The sequence below is a fragment of the Juglans regia genome, chromosome 3, assembly GCF_001411555.2.
Source record: "Juglans regia cultivar Chandler chromosome 3, Walnut 2.0, whole genome shotgun sequence".
Classification (NCBI taxonomy): Eukaryota; Viridiplantae; Streptophyta; class Magnoliopsida; order Fagales; family Juglandaceae; genus Juglans; species Juglans regia.
The window spans coordinates 2,537,014-2,554,739 of NC_049903.1; the positions used below are offsets into that span (position 1 = coordinate 2,537,014).

General features: G+C 38.3%; 2 protein-coding genes and 1 non-coding gene across 5 annotated transcripts; 1 reads left to right on the forward strand and 2 right to left on the reverse strand.

Annotated features, from left to right (window-relative positions):
- The first annotated feature begins 467 nt into the window (after positions 1-467).
- Positions 468-2,523, forward strand: LOC109011939 (activator of 90 kDa heat shock protein ATPase homolog). Its single transcript, XM_018993345.2, has 3 exons — positions 468-1,753; positions 1,838-1,917; positions 2,042-2,523. The coding sequence occupies exons 1-3, from the start codon at positions 884-886 to the stop codon at positions 2,133-2,135; spliced, it is 1,044 nt and encodes a 347-aa protein (XP_018848890.1). The 5' UTR covers positions 468-883; the 3' UTR covers positions 2,136-2,523.
- Positions 2,524-4,921: 2,398 nt separating this feature from the next.
- On the reverse strand, positions 4,922-5,003 carry TRNAS-GCU. Its single transcript has one exon. It is a non-coding gene; the product is annotated as a tRNA-Ser (tRNA).
- Positions 5,004-5,267: 264 nt separating this feature from the next.
- Positions 5,268-7,459, reverse strand: LOC109011940 (thioredoxin-like 3-1, chloroplastic). Of its 3 annotated transcripts, none has more exons than XM_018993347.2 (5): positions 6,920-7,459; positions 6,497-6,571; positions 5,981-6,047; positions 5,781-5,798; positions 5,268-5,681 (listed from the first exon to the last, which is right to left on the reverse strand). In XM_018993347.2, exons 1-5 carry the CDS (start codon positions 7,219-7,221, stop codon positions 5,583-5,585), a joined length of 561 nt encoding a protein of 186 aa, XP_018848892.1. In that variant the 5' UTR covers positions 7,222-7,459; the 3' UTR covers positions 5,268-5,582. The 3 variants fall into 3 exon arrangements, with proteins under 3 accessions (XP_018848892.1, XP_018848891.1, XP_035544901.1); XM_018993346.2 differs by having other exon boundaries at positions 5,781-5,852; XM_035689008.1 differs by lacking the exon at positions 5,268-5,681 and having other exon boundaries at positions 5,735-6,047.
- Positions 7,460-17,726: the final 10,267 nt, after the last annotated feature.

Sequence of the window (17,726 nt, forward strand, 5' to 3'; positions counted from 1 at the left end):
CATTTCAAAACCATAATTTACACAAAGTTTAACTTTTTTTTCTTTATACCGCAATGAAGTCAGCACCCTACTTATGGTGGGCTGAAAAGGCCGCAGTAAAAAACATCATCAACGTTTCAAATCACTCCACCATCGCCACATGGGCTTGGAAAATCAAAACTACTGTCGTTGATGTTCAAATGAACATACCCAAAAAGGCCAGCTTGGCCCACTTAGAAAGATCCGAACACAGAGCACCTTTAACTTGACAATAGGTATCCCAAATCGTTGGACCAATATGTAGACATCTTCTGCAATGCTCCCCTTCCGAGCTTTGGACACCTTCATCATCATATCAGCCACCACGTGCTCGATTTTGTAGCATACTGTCTCCGTTCTTTCTTTTTGGGTTATTCATAAGACCATACCTCGGAGCCATAATCACTTTGTTTATACATGAAGGCAATTGCCGCATCTCTAAACGTTTAATCCAATCCAACAGGGCGAATTCTAAAAAAAAATTGGTGTTTTTAAAGGGGTCGTGACTCGCCAGAGATCTCTAGTCTCTCTAGAGTCTAGACCCTTCCAAAGTCTTTCCCCAACTTAATTAGTTAAATACATACTTCAAAGGAAAAAATAAAAGTAATAGCAATTCTAGAGTCTTCCAGTCTAGGAACCCTCCAGACGCCGCACCCTCAACCCCTCCTCCTGGTCCAAAGTTCCAAGCTTTTTGTTCCGTCCTCCCACTTTCCCTCGCCTCCCCAATCCCATCTCTGTATTTGTATAAGAACACGCAGACGCACGCTCTCTCTCTCTCTCTCTCTCTCTCTCTCTCCATACGAACCCTCTCGGAGGTTAGCTTTGTAATTTTCTTTGTGCTCTCTTACATTGATTCAATTGGGCAATGGCTAAATACGGAGAGGGCGACAAGCGTTGGATCGTGGAGGACAGACCCGATGGCGCCAACGTCCACAACTGGCACTGGGCCGAGACCGACTGCCTCGTTTGGTCCCGTAACCTCTTCTCCAAGCTCCTTTCTGATCTCACCGTCCTCGACGGCGAAGGCGACCTTTTCATCAAGACCAAGAAGGTCGACAAGGTCGAGGGCGAGGCCTACGTCAACATCCGCAAGGGTAAGATTATACCCGGCTACGAGATCAGCCTCACGCTCTCCTGGGAGGGCGAGGCCAAGGACTCCGACGGTAAATCCTTGCTTAAAGCCGAAGGTCTCGTCGAGATCCCCTACATTTCCGACGAGAACGCCGACGAGGACCCCGAATTGAAGGTCTCCGTAAAGGACGAGGGCCCTGTTGGTCGGAGACTCAAGGATGCCATGCTGTCGAAAGGAAAACCCTTGATTCTCGAGAAGGTCAGGGTCTACGTGCAGAGCATGGCTAAAGGTGGTCCTGCCAAGGACGAATTGGAGGTCAAGAAGGTAGCGCCGAAGGCTCAGTCGGCCACTTCTTCGGCGGCGGCGGCTGCAACAAAGCCGAAGGAGTCGGTGGTGGAGAAGAAGGAGGCGAAGAAGGGGTTCAAGACGATAACTTTGACGGAGAAGTTTAGTTGTAGGGCGAGGGATATGTTTGAGATACTGATGGACGAGAATAGGTGGAAGGGTTTTACTCAGAGCAATGCGAGGATTAGCAAAGAGGTGGGTGGGGAGTTCACCATATTTGATGGGTCGGTGACTGGGACCAATGTGGAATTGCAGGAAGCGAAATTAATTGTTCAGAAGTGGAGGTTCGGGAGCTGGCCTGATGGTATTCATTCGACGGTGAGTTCTGTTGTTTTCTGGTTTGATTAGATTGTGGTTGATGTGAGTCAGTGTAGTGACTGTTCTTTTGGATGAATGTTGCAGGTGAGACTTTCTCTTCATGAGCCGGAACCTGGCGTTACAGTTGTCAACCTGACGCATGCTGATATTCCTGAGGAAGACAGGTGCGCTTTAGTTGATGAGTTTGTTTGGTTTTTTTTTTCTCATTCGTTCATAAAATGTGGGGATTTATTTTTTTCTCGGATGGTCAGATGATTTCCCTTTGTTTTGGATTGTTTTTGGTTGCAGTTATGGGAATGCGACTGTAGTGGAGAACACTGAGAGGGGATGGCGGGATCTTATTTTCAACAAGATACGGGCTGTTTTTGGTTTCGGTATTTGAGATTTTTGAGATAAAATCCATCTCAAGTGTAGAATTTTCAATCAATCTCTCTTTCTTCGGTATCGAGTGTCACTGAAAATCTGTGGATTATATAGACATTGTTTCTAGTCGTGGAATCTCTTGATTGGGCGGTTTGAGTCTTTTAATAACTGCCCTTTGATCTGAACTATCATCCGTTCCATGTTTTCAATTTAAAAAATGTCCTTAAACTTAGAACTTTGTGTCACTGATAAAGATGTGTCTTGTTAAGATTATGCTTCTGTCAACATTGGATAGCTTTCATGCTGCTTCATCTTATACTGCATTCAAGATATTGGAACTCATTAGTGACTTTCTGCCTCATTTGGGGAGAGAAAACCATTGCTGAATGTTATGTATTTGCTTCTTATATATTCGTTTCCGTTACATATGAATGACTGTTGTCGTTTGCCATCACTGATACTGTAGTTGAGCCGTTTTAGAAGTTGGTAAAAACTTGTTATTGATAAATTTTACTATTGGATAATAGTCTTTGTTTTTTATAGTTGGTATTGGATAATAATCTTATACCGAGTTTTGGTAGTATGAGGCTGGGTTAAGAAGCCATAGGGAAATGCTGAATATCGTAACGTTTGGCAATGTAGTGGCTGAGATGGCCAATTTGTCTTTAATGGTATGTTAGAATTTGGGAATATTTTAGGTGCATTTATGCTTAGTATGATTTTTATTTATTTATTTATTTTTTTTTTTTTGGGGGGGGGGGGGTAATGGCAAAGCTTCATCTAGTATTAACACCGTGAAAACCTTTACAGGATCATAGTTTGACTTGAGGGGAGGGTGGGCTACGAGTTAAATATAACTTGTATATGATGATTGTTTTTTATTGTAGGTAAAGAGGTCATAGAGTCTAGAATTAGATGTTGGAGGTGGAAGAGCATTTTCCAAGGTCGGTTGCGACTTGAAGATGGATAAGTTGTGACCAGTTTAGAAATGAGGGAAACATTGGGGTGGGCTTGTGCAGAAAAGGCACTGCCCCGAACCGCTCGTACAAACCCGAACCGCATGTACGAACCGCCTCGACCCGATCGATAAAAGCGGGTTGAACTAACTTATGGGTCAAACCCGCTATCTGTTAGTTTCAATACGACAATCTCATACCTTATGCCATCCATCCCCAAATCTCAAACCATAGTTGCTATCACTCTCCATTTCTCTTTGTTATCACCTAAGTTGTTGTTGTCGGTGAAGTCCGTGCCTTGGTTGCATTGAGGCTATGCGATAGGGTCGGCAGTAAGCCAAGCTCGCCGGGTCGGAGGCGTAATTTTGTTGCAATGTTGGGCCCTATTTTCTTCGATGTGCTCTAGACTCGGACAAATTCGACGGAGAGCAAAAGGGAAAAATTTGGTGCTTTAGGACAAGACCCATTTCATTGATCCAGAAACGGGGCCTGTCGTAAAGGGGAGAGAGTCATGCCGAAGTATGGTCACCAACCAATGGGATTTGGTAGCTGCGGATAATCTTGGGAATGTCGTGGTCTGAATCCATCAAGAAAATCTACCTGTGCTCTCTGCGTTGTTGGTGTTGGTGTTGGTGTTGGTGTTGATGGTGTTGTGGGTTTGGAAGGGCTTCAAAAGACATTTTGGGAGATTTTTTTCTCGGAAACTTCATGGAGGTAGATATTAAACGGGTTGACCTAACTTGGATTGGGTTTTTTCTTGTTGCCCTTGTTGTTACGTCGGGTCGGGCCCAAACCCAGTCCGGTTTGGTTGGGTTGGAGGCCTACGTTGGGGGGGGGTTTGGGGGGTTGCATTTGAAGTTAGGGAGGACATCCTTGTATAGCATGTTGAATAAGTCCGAAGAGTTCAAAAAGGCCACTGATGCTGAGAATGGTGGTGATCAGTGAGAGAGTAGCTATGTGGAACGTCGCTTCATATGTTATGGTTTGAACCTGTTGGTCTCCAGTGTTGAAACCTCATGAAGCCCATATAAGGTGGTTAGGATAAATAGGTTCATAGAAGAAGATGCCAAGTTTATCTTGTTCTGATACAATTGTATTTGCTCCTTAAAGGAGCCAGAAGTAGGACTGGTTGAAACGAAACGAGGAATATTAATCTAAACTAGCATTGTTTAATGAGCAACAAAGATTGATGATATTATTGTTATCCTGTAAATCCTTTGCCCTACTACCTGATTCACCTTTTACCTGTTTTGCTGTAGTGATGAGAACTGCCATTCATTGCTCTTAAGTTTCTATCTACTGAGTAACATATCTGGTCCTTTCATATGTCTCTCGAGGCCTTTCAACGGTCAACTTTAAATCCTTTTATACATAAATTTAAAAGATAGGATTTTTGTGGATAATAGAAAAAGTTAACAAGGAGTGATTACCTGACGATTAGATTGAAATACTCATGTCGAGACATCATGATTTTGTTTAAATAAAATAGAACCATCAAATTTCCCTTTTTATGAAACTGAGTCCGAAATTAATTGGAAATTAAATAAGATACCTCTTTTAGAGAGAGATTTCTATTTCATTTTTCCATCAATTAATTACAAATGTTGTGGACTATTTATGGAGAATTAACTATACTAATGTGGTGGTCTATTGGTTTGATTTCATTCAGTCCAGAGCTCTTTGTAAAAAGAGCTATGGAACTCCTCCAACTACAACGCACTTTCTTTATTTTAGTTAAAAACAAAACAATAAACAAACAGGTGAGTGCAAATCCAAGTTGTAATTTAGAACGATTGGGAAGGTAGTCCAAAATATAATATATATATATATATATAACAAAAGAAGGAATCGTCGCCTGAGAGATTCGAACTCTCGCGGGGAAACCCCATGTACTTAGCAGGCACACGCCTTAACCACTCGGCCAAAGCGACGATTTGGTAAGATGGTCCTCCATCTTTTTAATATCTCAAGCTTCTGCTGCGCGATGGGTTTATCTTGTAATACGTAACAGCAAAATTATTCGGGTCCCAGCTCCTGAACCACTCGGAAATTAGACCTTGGCACAAAGACTATCGTTCTAAATTTCTCAAAGAAAAGGGCAAAACGATAGTCCAAGACCATCGAAATATGGTTCACTTGATATGTCAAATCATATACCGTTGCTGCTAAGTCTCTGAATGGATAAGATCACAAAATATTGAAAAATTACATCCACAGCCTTAATTATGAACTTTTTTCCTTACACATACCAAATCTGAAAGCAGCAAAATGTTCCATAAAAATGGTATGCTGCTGCGAATAGAGGGTAAAAAAAATAAATAAAATAGATATCTTCCCTCAAAATTAAGCACCCGTTACAGACAAGATGGAATGAAATATTAGTGTAGTACTCTATATGATCATGTATGCAATGCAATACATGACAAGGGCAGGAAAAAAAAAAAAAAAAGGAAGACTGTATACAAGAATTTGGAGAGAGGGAGAGATTGATTGTCAATAGAACAACAATATTAGAAATACTTTTGGATCATTTCTCTCACTTCATCAACCACAAGCCACGCCTTATGCCCTCCGATTACTTCTTCTTTCATCTCTCCATCTTTCCATAGCTGAAATTCAGATGTTCAAGTCGTTTGTAAGTTTTCCTTGAGATCTCTCCCCACTACAATCAAGTTAATCGACAAAAGCAAAAAAGCAGACGGACATACCTGAAGTGTTGGCATCTTCTGAGGAAAGAGAACACAAGAAACCATTATTAAAATCGTGCAAGCAAGGGCTAGCTAGTGGCAGTGACAGAGTAGTAGAATGAAGATATAAAAATATTTATCGTACATATACGTGAACATATATACATATATTTATATAGATCTGTAAACAAAATATTGAAATGCTTTGCAATTATACATACAGAGATGTTTCCACGCTTCACTAGAGCTTGAGGTACTTTATTGACATCGACGTAATAAAATGTGATCCTATTATAATCAGGTGAAAAGCAAACAAACAATCAACTAATTGGAATAATGATCGTAGACAACAACATTAAAAAGGGTATTATACAGATCTTAGAACTTCAATACTGGTTAACCCAAGAAAGCAGGTGCCCCATTTAATTAGCCTATGCCCCAGCCCGTCTTCCAGAAAGGGAATGAAACATTTGTGCTGGGAGCTAAGGCTATTCAAACCAAAGTAAGCTTGTTGATATGACTACTGCTAAACCAAGACTCGACTTGACCTCCAAGTCAATGAGCTCAAGAAAGAGTTACCAAATAAAGTGGCAATGGCTAGACCAAGCTCAGAGAACCCAACCAAATGCAAGCTTAGCTAATATCGCAAGAAATAATTTTATAGAAACATGTTTTCAGGTCACAATGCAGCACCTGATTTCACTACCAAGCTACTCTCATAACAAGCATAGGCTTACTTGGTGTCATACTCGGCAGCCAGTTTCTCCAATTTAGGCTTCAAGTATATGCATTTGCGGCACCAAGCAGCCATCCTGCGCGCGAATTGGCAACATTAGGAAACCAAACTTTTCAAATAACAATTTTGGAAGAAGCATACAATTCAAGAACTAAACATTAAAACAAAAACGAAAAAAAAAAAAAAGCGTGTTGATTACTTAAGCGCAAATATTGAAGCTACAAGTATTCTGGCCCTACGACTTACTCAAAAGGCACCAGGTACTGCAGCCGCTTGTGCGAGTGCGACACAATTCTTTAATAACTCTCGCTTTTAAAGCAATAAAATTGATGTGCGTCAAAACAACACCGTTTTGCAGAAAACTGTGTCATGCTAAGAGCCAGAGATATAGAGACAGGGAAGGGGAAGGGGAAGGGAGACATACCAGTCGATGAGAATGGGTTGGGAGAGCTGTTTTGCATGGAGTAGAATCTGATCAAGATGATCACAATCATTGATGGGTTCCATCTCGACCGTAGTGGGTCTTGACAAATCTGACCAAAAAGCGTCCACTCTTATGTCTCTTCTCAATATCTTCTTGCAGTCTCTGTTTCTACGATCAACCCAATGCCCGGAACTTCTTTGCGGAAACGAAAAGCTCCCACTGCTTGATAAGAATTGCTGTTGTTGGTCTCGGTGGTAGACTTCCCTGTACAAAATATGAGAATTCGCAGCTAATACAGACATTATGATCTCTCTGCAACCCTTTTTGAAAAGGAAAATATTAAGAAGAAGAGAAATTGTAGAGGGAACTAAGCTGAAATTTATGCTGATGGGATGGAAGAAAGCTTGACGCGGAAAATCATTCTCTGGTGGTAATGGGAAGTTTGGACTTATTGGGCTCTAGAACTGGCATGGATGGATGGAGTACAAGTTTGCATTTTACAGACTTTTTTTTAATGCTTTACTTGCTTCGGAAAATGCGAGAAATGGCTGAATGGAAAGCTTATCCGCAAGGTGAGTTGGGATTGGGAAAGCAAAGGACGCGTGGGGACCATTGACGGCCAAGATATTTATTTATTTATTCGTCTTTGTGTGGCGTAAACGGCATTGAGATGATTGCCGTTTCAAATTTCAATACACATGAGGGTAAACGACCTTTACTTCTCTAACGATCTGGCGATTTCACGTGGGGATGAAGCGCATTGCGCAAGCGGCCATATGCCGATGCCGTACGTCATGATAAAGAGAATTAACATCATCATCGATTTGAAATCGATAATATTTATTGACTATAAAATATAAATTAGTCGTGTTTCCATGACCAAGGAACTCATTCACCACTCCCATTTTTTCCACTTCGAAAAATTTAGAGATAGCCCAGATAGGTAATGAATCCGGCCACCTTGCTTCCTCCCAAGCATCCTGCACGTGAAGGGATAGTGCTTGCGTAAATTCTGAATAACACGATGGTCCATATATAACACGTGAGCATCAGCAAGACTGTAATATTGTCGTTTGCATGAAATCATGTGAACAACATTATTATAGAATTTTAAGTTTCTTTTAGAAAACAGAAACTCAAGAATCATAAGAATCTCAGTTTGATACCAACCACAACCAGAAAACTAACAGTATCATAGAAAATAACCAGATTAGAAATATAGAACATAATGGAACATGAATCAACAAGAATATAAAACAGTTATCAAAAGAACAAGAAAATATGAACTGTAAAGAAAATAAGGAAGTAACAAAAGAACACAATCGATATACGTGGTTCAACCTTAATGGTCTACGTCCACGATAGGAATGGCCTAAGAGATCTTTATTGATGATCAATACTTCACAGAGAAGTCTCAGTACATCTTAGAGTTACAAAGCCCTCTATCTTTTCTACTATAAATCGCACAGATTTCTCATCTAAGAGAAAATCCTAAGAATCGCCCATTCTCTGCTCTCTCTATCCCTCTGCCTCACAAACAGCCGAAATGTACAAAGAAAGAATCGATTAGGGTATACAACGTATAGCAATAAATATATATGGTACAACAGATACCAACACGTATAACAATCCAACGGCTTAACAATTTATTCATCAGATGCAGCCAAGGACCTCTCACGTGATCAAGCAACTTAGCCTTATTTACTTCAATGGTCCAGATTGTGCCATTTCAGATCCATTTATTTATATAAGAATAAAACACATTAGTAAATAAACGGTAACAGATAAATGTATTGACATACATATTACAATTCTCTACCTTGGCAAAACATTTATTTGCCAAATGTTCATTTAATCCTCATAATTGGCTCATTCCTGCATTATTCCCCTAATGGGGACTGACTCTAGACTCCATACCAACTAAGTTCAAACAGTGTTTGAACTTAGACCAAGGGACAGACCAAGGGACAAACTTGGTCATCACTTGCAATACCTTTTAACCATATGGCCTCTTTAGTGGCTTCTGTCAATGCTATATATTCAGTTTCTGTGGTGGACAAAGTCACCATAGATTGTAAGTGTGATTTCTAGCTAATAGCTCCCCCAAAAGTAGTAAACACATAACCAGTTAAGGAGTTCCTAGTGTCTACAATCCCTGCAAAGTTAGAGTCTACAAAACCAGTCAGTTCACAACCTTTTTCAACTTTATTCCCAAAATTGAAACCTAAGTTAGTAGTGCCTGCACGATACCTTAATACTCATTTAATGACTTGCCAATGGGGTTTTCCTAGGTTCCCCATAAATCATACTAACTACACTCACATCATAGGTCGGGTCAGGTCAGGTCTAGAATAAACCATTACATACATTATAATTCTCACCATGTTAACATAAGGGATTTGTTGCATAAAATTAATATCTGGTTTTGTTTTAGGAGCCTGATCTATAGACTGTTTGATATGCTGACCTAGGGGTGTGTTAACAGGTTTCACGTGTTCCATACCAAATCTCTTGAGAATATTAGAAATGTAATTTTTCTGAGACAAATATAACATTCCAGCACTTCTGTCCCTTTCAATATCTATTCCTAAAATTTTCTTAGCAGGGTCCAGTTCCTTCATTTCAAACTCTGATTTCAACATGCATTTAACTTATTCAATTAAATCAATGTCTTTACAAGCTACCAACATATCATCAACATACAAAAATGAGATAAACAAATATTTCTTTTTCTTCCTTGTAATAGACACAACTATCATATCAGCTTATTTTAAAATTGTTACTAATCATATGTGTGTCAAATCTTTTATACCACTGCCTAGGTGATTATTTAAGACCATATAGAGATTTTTTAAAAAGATACACTTGATTAATTTTAATTTTATTAGTAAAACCTTCATGAGGCTGCATATAAATTTTTTCATCAAGTTCTCCATATAGAAAAGCAGTTTTAATATCTAATTATTCTAGAAGCAGGTTTTCAAAGGCTATATAAGTTAGTAGTAGCCTAATTGAGCTATGTTTAACCACATGGGAGAATATTTCATTAAAATCAATTCATTCTCTCTTTATAAACCTTTTGGCTACAAATCTAGCCGTATACCTGGTCCCTTCTACCCTTGGTATGCTTTCATTTTTCTTATAGATCCACATGAATCCAACAAGTTTGATCCCTTTAAGTTAGGCACTAAAACCCATGTCTTATTCTTATTAAGAGATTCAATTTCCTAATACATGGCAAGAATCTATTTATAGGAATCCTTGCTAATTATTGTCTCTTTATAAGTTTTAGGTTCCTGGTAAACAACCTCATCAGCTATTGTTAGGGTAAACATTGTGAGTTCAGCTTGCCCATACCTTATAGGTGGTTTGATAACTCTCTTTTGCCTATCGCTAACCAAATTATAGGAGTTAACTCCACCTTGATCAGTGTCCCATGAGTATTCTTCATCAGAGTTACTACTTTCCCCAATTTCAGGTTCAAATTGGGTATTAACCTACTCTACCTTAATCTGAGATCCCCTTGGAGACTTATCAAATTTTTGGTCTATTTTTTCTTCCTGTACCCAAGCCATTTATGACTCATTAAAGGTCACATCCCTTCTCACAATGCACTTATACTTTCTAGGTCCATCTACCCAAAGTTTGTAATCCTTAACTCCTTCAGGATACCCTATAAAAATGCACTTGAGTGCCTTAGATTCCAGTTTGTCAGTTTTTGAATATGCATAGGCAATACACCCAAAAACTCTTAGGTAGTCATAGCTGGGAGGTTTCCCAAACCATAACTTATGTGGAGTTTTAAACCCTACAGCAGATGGTGGACATTTATTTATAAGGTGAACAGCAATAGTGGTAGCTTTTGCCCAGAAGGTTTTGGGCAGCTTGAATTGGACAACATGCACCTTACAATTTCTAAGATGGTCATATTCATTCTTTTAGCTAAGCCTTTCTATTGAGAGGTTTCCATCACTGTCTTATATCTAAAAATTCATTATTTTTAACAGTACATATTAAACTCATTGGACAGGAACTCTAGACCATTGTCAGTTCTTACGGTCATGAGTTTTCTACCTATTTGGTTTTTCACTAGAGACTTCCACTCCTTGAATTTTTCAAATATGTCACTCTTGTTTTTAAGGATGACTATCCTGACCTTCCTAGAGTAATCATCCACTAAGGAGATGAAATAACTCCCTCCACTATGTGAATTCACTCTTGCAGGTCTCTATAGGTAAGAATGGACATAATCTAGGGTTTGTTTAGTGTTGTGAGTTGTTGACTTAAAAATAACATTCTTTGCCTTTCCATAGATACAATCTTCACAAAATGTAATTTCCCTAGATTTTGATCACTCAGTAGCCCTTGTTTTTGTAGTTTTAGAAGACCCCCTTGACTTACATGCCCAAGCCTCTTATGCCATAACACAGCTTTGTTTTCTACTATGTTCTGAGTTGGGATGCTTCTACAACTACAGTTTTCCCAAGTAGTGCATACAATCTATTTTTAATTACTCATTTCATAATAAATAAGGAGTCTTTAGTAACTCTAAGAACCTTTGCCTCATATTTGAAGGTGTAGCCTGACAAATCAAGCATACCAAGATAAATTAAATTTCTCTTTAATTCAAGTATGAACTTGACCTCCCTCAAAACTCTTTCAATTCCATCATGCATTTTATGTCTAACTGACCCTATTCCCATGATTTTGCAGGACTTATTGTTTTCTAGAATTACATGTCCCCCATCTAACTCAAAGAATGTCTCAAACCAATCTCTGATTGGACATATATGAAAAGAGCAACCAGAGTCCATTATCCACTTTGTTTTTGAATCAACCTCACTCATTGTAAGTACCTCAGCACTCTCATACCCCTTTAAAACCACAGAAGCATCTCCTGCCTCTTTAGGCTTATTCCTAAGGTTTGTTTCCCTATTAGGACAATCTTTCTTAAAGTGTTCTTCCTTGTGATAGTGAAAGCATTTAAATTGTTTTCCCTTTGACTTAGACCTGAATTTCTTGTTTTTATTCTTACCCCTCTTCTCTTTCTTTTTTTGTTCTACCCCTAACAGACAAGCCTTCCCCTTGATTTTGTTTGGTATCTCCTCTGTTCTGTAGTTCCCTAATGTGTTGTACAGATTGTACTTCATTTAGTGTCAAAGAGTCTCTACCATACATCATGGTTTCTTTTAGGCTTAGGTATGATGAGTCCAAAGAACTCATCAAGAGGATGACTTGATCCTCATCCTCCACCTTAATGTCTATATTTGCTAGGTCTAGTATAATATTATTGAACTCATCAAAATGCTACCCTATTGGAGTCCTACGGGTCATCTTGAAAGTATAAAGTTTGGTTTTCTTGTGTAGTCTGTTAGCTAGGGATTTGGTCATGTACAGATTCTCTAATTTTAGTCATATACCTGCAGCAGTGTCCTCACTAGTCACCTCTCTCAGGACTTTATCCCCAAGAGACAGGATTAGGGCACTATGGGCCTTCTGGAGGATGTTCTTATGGACAACCCCATTTTCTTCCTCTTTCTAGGAAAAACCCTTCTGTTTCTCACCAAGGAGGGCATCCTGCAATCCATGTTGGACTAGCAGTGCCCTCATCTTGATCCTCCATAAGCCAAAATCGTTATCTCTAGTGAACTTCTTTATATCAAACCTCATGGTCTCCATAAACCTAAGCTTTAGATGCCAGTTGTTATAGAATATTTAAGTTTCTTTTAGAAAACATAAACTCAAGAATCACAAGAATCTCGGTTTGATATCAACCATAGCCAAAAAATAAACAGTATCACAGAAAATAACCAGATTACAAATATAGAACACTATAGAAAAAAATGGAACATGAATCAACAAGAATATAAAATAGTTATCAAAAGAAACAATAAAATATGAACTGTAAAGGAAGTAAGGAAATAAAGAAAGAACATAACTAATATACGTGGTTCGACGCTAATGGTTTTCGTCCACGGCATGAATGGCCTCAAAGATCTTTATTGATGATCAATACTTCATTCACAGAGAAGCCTCAATACATGTTAGAGTTACAAAGCCCTCTTTTTTTTCTACCAGAAATCACACAGATTTCTCCTCTAAGAGAAAATCCTAAGAATCGCCTCTTCTCTGCTCTCTCTATCTTTATGCCTCACAAACCGCCGAAATGTACAAAGAATGAATCGATTAGGGTTTACAACGTGTAGCAATAAATATATACGGTACAACAGATGCCAACATGTGTAACAATCCAGCGGCTCAACAATTTATTCCTCAGATGCAATCACGGACCTCTCACATGATCAAGCGGCTCAACCTTATTTACTTCAAGGGTCCAAATTGTGCCACCTCAGATCCATTTATTTACATAAGAATAAAACACATTAGTAAATAAACGGCAACAGATAAATGTATTGACATACATATTACAAACATCATGAGCAAAGATCTAGATTAAGTAGTAATATATTAATCTACGAAAGGGTAGGTAGTACTGTGGCATGTTCGCGAAAAAGACATGCATCACCTGTTTATAATGCCACTATTATCTTTGGCTATATGATCATGTTGTCGAACTAAAGAGTCATGAAGGGCTAGTACTGCTAAACAATTGCTTAATATTGACCGGCCGATCGAGCTGTCCTTCACCAACTCGACTTTCCTTTTCTTCGTACCAACAGCCAAATATCCCTCCTTATAATCGTCGTCGTCGTCATTATTATTAATTGTCATCCTTCAAACTAGGAACTAGTCTCGTCGACCCTCTTGCATGCTTGGGTTTACTTCTGCCCGCGTATGCAGCTAGCTTGCCTATTTTGGTTCTGGCAGCTTTAGTTTGATTACAAATATTAACACCTCGGTATTTTATACTCAATATATAGATGGTTGCAAGCACCTCATATTCCTAATTAGCGTGCCTGTGACGTTCGGCTGGAGATCAGGATGATGATTCCCACCGTTTTCTGCTCCTCATAATTATGAACAGCAGCGGCCTGAGATTTGAAGAGAAGATCATATTGAACGAAACTTTGAGCATTTAGCATGCAATACTAGAGTCGTCTAGAAGCTAGGCTGTATTAATTAATAATTCGGGCATCGATCGCTGACACCTCAAGATGATCAGGGTTTAGGCATTAGGCATTGGGGTGCTGGGTTTTATTGCATCGTTTAAAAAACATTTTGTGTTGGCACGGTACGTGCATGGACGCGGTACTCTCGGACAAAAGTAAAGGAGGTGTGCGCCTTGTCACTTGTACGGAATCATCTGAACGTCGAAAGATGATGAAATGTTACAAAAAATAAAATAAATTCTCCCTAGTTTGTTTATTATTAATTTATTGATATAGCCCTCTTATTTTATAACGTATTTAGAGTTTTAAGCTATTTAATTTACTTGTTACAACTGGTTTCTTAATCTAGCTATTTATTAATTAACACTGCTGCGGTTAATCAAATCAAATTAAGTACGTAGTACCTCAGGATCATGACTTGCTAGACGATATTTTGTGGGCACACAATGCCACCGGCCATGTTGAAACTTGAAAGCCTATTGGTTTTTATTTTATTTTTCCTTACAAACAGTACTATCGAAGAACATATTTCGTGTGGTTGCAACCAATTAATTTCTTATTTCCGCAAGAAATTCAGTAATCGCACTCAGAACCCAAAGCCCAACACACCTAATCATGATCTCAGAAAGTAGCTAGACAAAAGGCCCATTTCGCCTAATCGAGACCTTACTCACAATGTAGACAAAAGGCCCATTTATGGTCATATTTGTTCTTCCTTACTGTAAGCATTCTAAAGCAGCCAGTACAGTACCACTTCATGGGCAGTGCCCACTTGTTTCCTTCTGACATATTGCAATCTTTTCTTTTCTTCAAAAATTGGTGCTGTGCAAACAGGAGGTCATGTTCATTAGCTAGCGTGGATTTCAATCTATTCTGATACTTTAATCCACTCCTAAAGTGTCATTTGGGTGAGTTTGGATCTCAAATTGATCTCAATTTATTATTATAATTTTTTTAAATTTTAATATAAAATATAATAAACAATTCAATTTTTTCAAATCTTAAAATAATAATAATATTAAAAAATAATATTCTAATAATATTTTATTATCTCAACTCAATTCAACTCAACTCAACTCACTTCAACATTCAAATACATCTTCTGGAACTTACAAATTTATCCTCTTTTTGTCACCAGTGCGTACTACTAATGCCTTTTTCATAGATAGGTCAATCTAGCTGCCTTTTTATTTGTTAATCTACTTATCATTGCGCTATATATTTTGGAAGTTCATCATGTCGGCAACCCGCTGTTCTAAGATCATCATGCAGTTAATTAAAGTTGATATTTTTAAGTTGCATGTTTCCAGCTGCCTGATGCATATATATATATATATATATAAATCATAAGATCACAATGAATTATTAGAAGAAAAAGCAACTTCTTCATTAATTAGTAGTGGGGCAGATCAGCCTGCATGCATGCTATCTTCTTCTTTGACTCATGATAGAGATTTGAGATATTCAAACTTAGTGCTTGCTTGCTTGCCCCAGAAAACACGTTCCAGTCACTTTTACGGAATATTGGAGTACTGATTTGCTCACAGCTAGCTAGCTAGGATGGTCACTTAACATTAATTCATTCGATCTTTTTCTTTAATGAATTAATTAATAATTAAATTCCAGTACTCTTTACAATGGGTTTAATTTTTTTAAACGAATTATGGAGATTAATTTAACACGTCGGTATATACCAAATATTAATATTCTTAATCAAAGAAATTAAGTACTAGCTTTTGTTTACCGAATCAAATGTGTATTAATTCAAGTAATTATTATATATGACACAAGCATAAATGACATTACTTCATTCTGTTCATCTTTCTTGCTTATTACTCTTCAAAGGTATTGTATATAGGGTTATGGATTGATCTAATACGTCTGAATGTTACTGAGTGGTATATATGGGGCCCCATTTTTATGATCTGGACAAATTCTGGTCGAGTCTTCATTCACACTAATGATGTTCCATCCCCATATCATGTATGTATATAATATGTCTATATACATACATATTAATGCATGCCCCTTACCATAGTTTATTATTTGCAAGTGCGGACCGGGCAATATTATCAGGATGATGACTAGGGTTAATGGTGGTGGTGGTTGGAGCGAGCATATAAAAGAGTGGAGTGATGATAGAATATCTGTAGAGGCGGCTGAAATGATCATAACTTCGTGAAGGAAAGAGTGGGACTGGGAGTACTGGTTTGTGATCTTCATGATCATGGACGAAACTCAGGGGTAGGTGTACCGTGTACGTGAAAGCAAAGGCATGCAGCGTACAGAAGAATTATATATAGCTTGCTTTTTTTTTTTCTTTTTTTTTTATTTTATAGTTTCTATATATATCCAGTACCCAAGGCAACAATATCTCATGACATGATCATGAGCGAGTCTTCTTCTTCAATCTAATCATACCGATTACTTACTTTAGCTCAACTTTTGTGGTTAGGTCTGATCACATGATGACTCTTCTTGATCTTTATAATCTAATATCGAGATATATATTGCCTTTTGACCGTCCATGCAAGACGTGAAGGTGTTGTGTTGAGCCGTCCATCTTCAAAATTGTTTCTCAAATTATTCCTTCTTCCTTACGTTTCGGATCTCGAGCAGGCCAGGCCGAGCAAAAGGTGAAGTCCATGCACCCGTGTGAATGGAGTGGGATCTTGCTATATATATTATATTACTGAAAAACACTTTTGTCCGCCGTGATACACTAGATTTTCTTTTCGCTGTTATAAGCTGTAATAATATAATTAATTTATAGATATAAGTTTGTGGTGGATAAGCCTCTTATAATTTTATTTTTTTTTATTTTTTTTATAAAAAAAATAGCTTGTACCTAAGCTTTAAAATCATTTTAATTTCTTTTATGTAAGTTAGTAAATAAATAAAGAAAATGATACAATTACAACTTTTTTTTACTGCTGTTATACAACCACGTGTTAAATGAGAGATATTTTTACAAAACAACTTATAAAAGTAATATTATTTTTACAAAAATATCCTCAATTTAGCACATGGTTGTATAAATGCTATAGACACAAAATAATCCCAAAAAGAGATCTCACATATTGATGTGATAATACTATCTCCTTCTCTATTTTTTTTCTCGATCCCCTCCCCCCGTGCCAGCACCCCTACCCTCTCCCCACATCATCTATGGTGGTTGGAGACCACTTCAAGATGGGCAGAAGACAGTAACAGTCCAAGTGGCATCACCGGTGTGGAGCTCACGGCAACTCGTCGTGCACGTTGGTGGTCGAGGACCACACATTTCGCACATTGTGTGTGTGGTCGACCACATGCCGCTAGGTGGTTGGGATGGCAGGATCTGAGCCGATGGCTTGTCTTTTAGCTGTCTGTGGTGGTAAGGAACCACTCCGAGAGGGCAGACAACACCAGCGGGGAGGGAAAGGGAAGAGAAAGCTAAGAGAGGAAAAGGAAGAGGAGAGAGAGATATGGCATGTATTAGATCAATATGTGAGATCCTTTTATAGAATTTCTTAATGTCTCTAACGGTCTTTACATTTATAAAAAAAAAAAATTGTAAGTATACCATTCATTACTCAATAAATCAATTTATTTGACAAGTCGCTCTCGGCTCGATCGATCGGCTTTCAAAATAGATCCAAGAGTGACATGCCGTGTTTGAGAAAGTGCCCAACGGACCAAAATGGATGGAATGATGAGAGAGAGAGAGGGATCAAATGGTGCAGTTTGTCGTTTTC

What these genes read in the sequence shown, in the direction of transcription:
- LOC109011939 (XM_018993345.2), top strand. Translation starts at nt 884, where the DNA reads ATGGCTAAATACGGAGAGGGCGACAAGCGTTGGATCGTGGAGGACAGA. An exon ending in CTGATGGTATTCATTCGACG is followed by an intron (nt 1,754 to 1,837) that starts GTGAGTTCTGTT and finishes TGAATGTTGCAG; the next exon opens with GTGAGACTTTCTCTTCATGA. An exon ending in GATATTCCTGAGGAAGACAG is followed by an intron (nt 1,918 to 2,041) that starts GTGCGCTTTAGT and finishes TTTTGGTTGCAG; the next exon opens with TTATGGGAATGCGACTGTAG.
- LOC109011940 (XM_018993346.2), bottom strand. Translation starts at nt 7,221, where the DNA reads ATGTCTGTATTAGCTGCGAATTCTCATATTTTGTACAGGGAAGTCTAC. An exon ending in GCTGCCGAGTATGACACCAA is followed by an intron (nt 6,048 to 6,496) that starts GTAAGCCTATGC and finishes TGATTATAATAG; the next exon opens with GATCACATTTTATTACGTCG. An exon ending in AGAAGATGCCAACACTTCAG is followed by an intron (nt 5,682 to 5,780) that starts GTATGTCCGTCT and finishes TCTGAATTTCAG; the next exon opens with CTATGGAAAGATGGAGAGAT.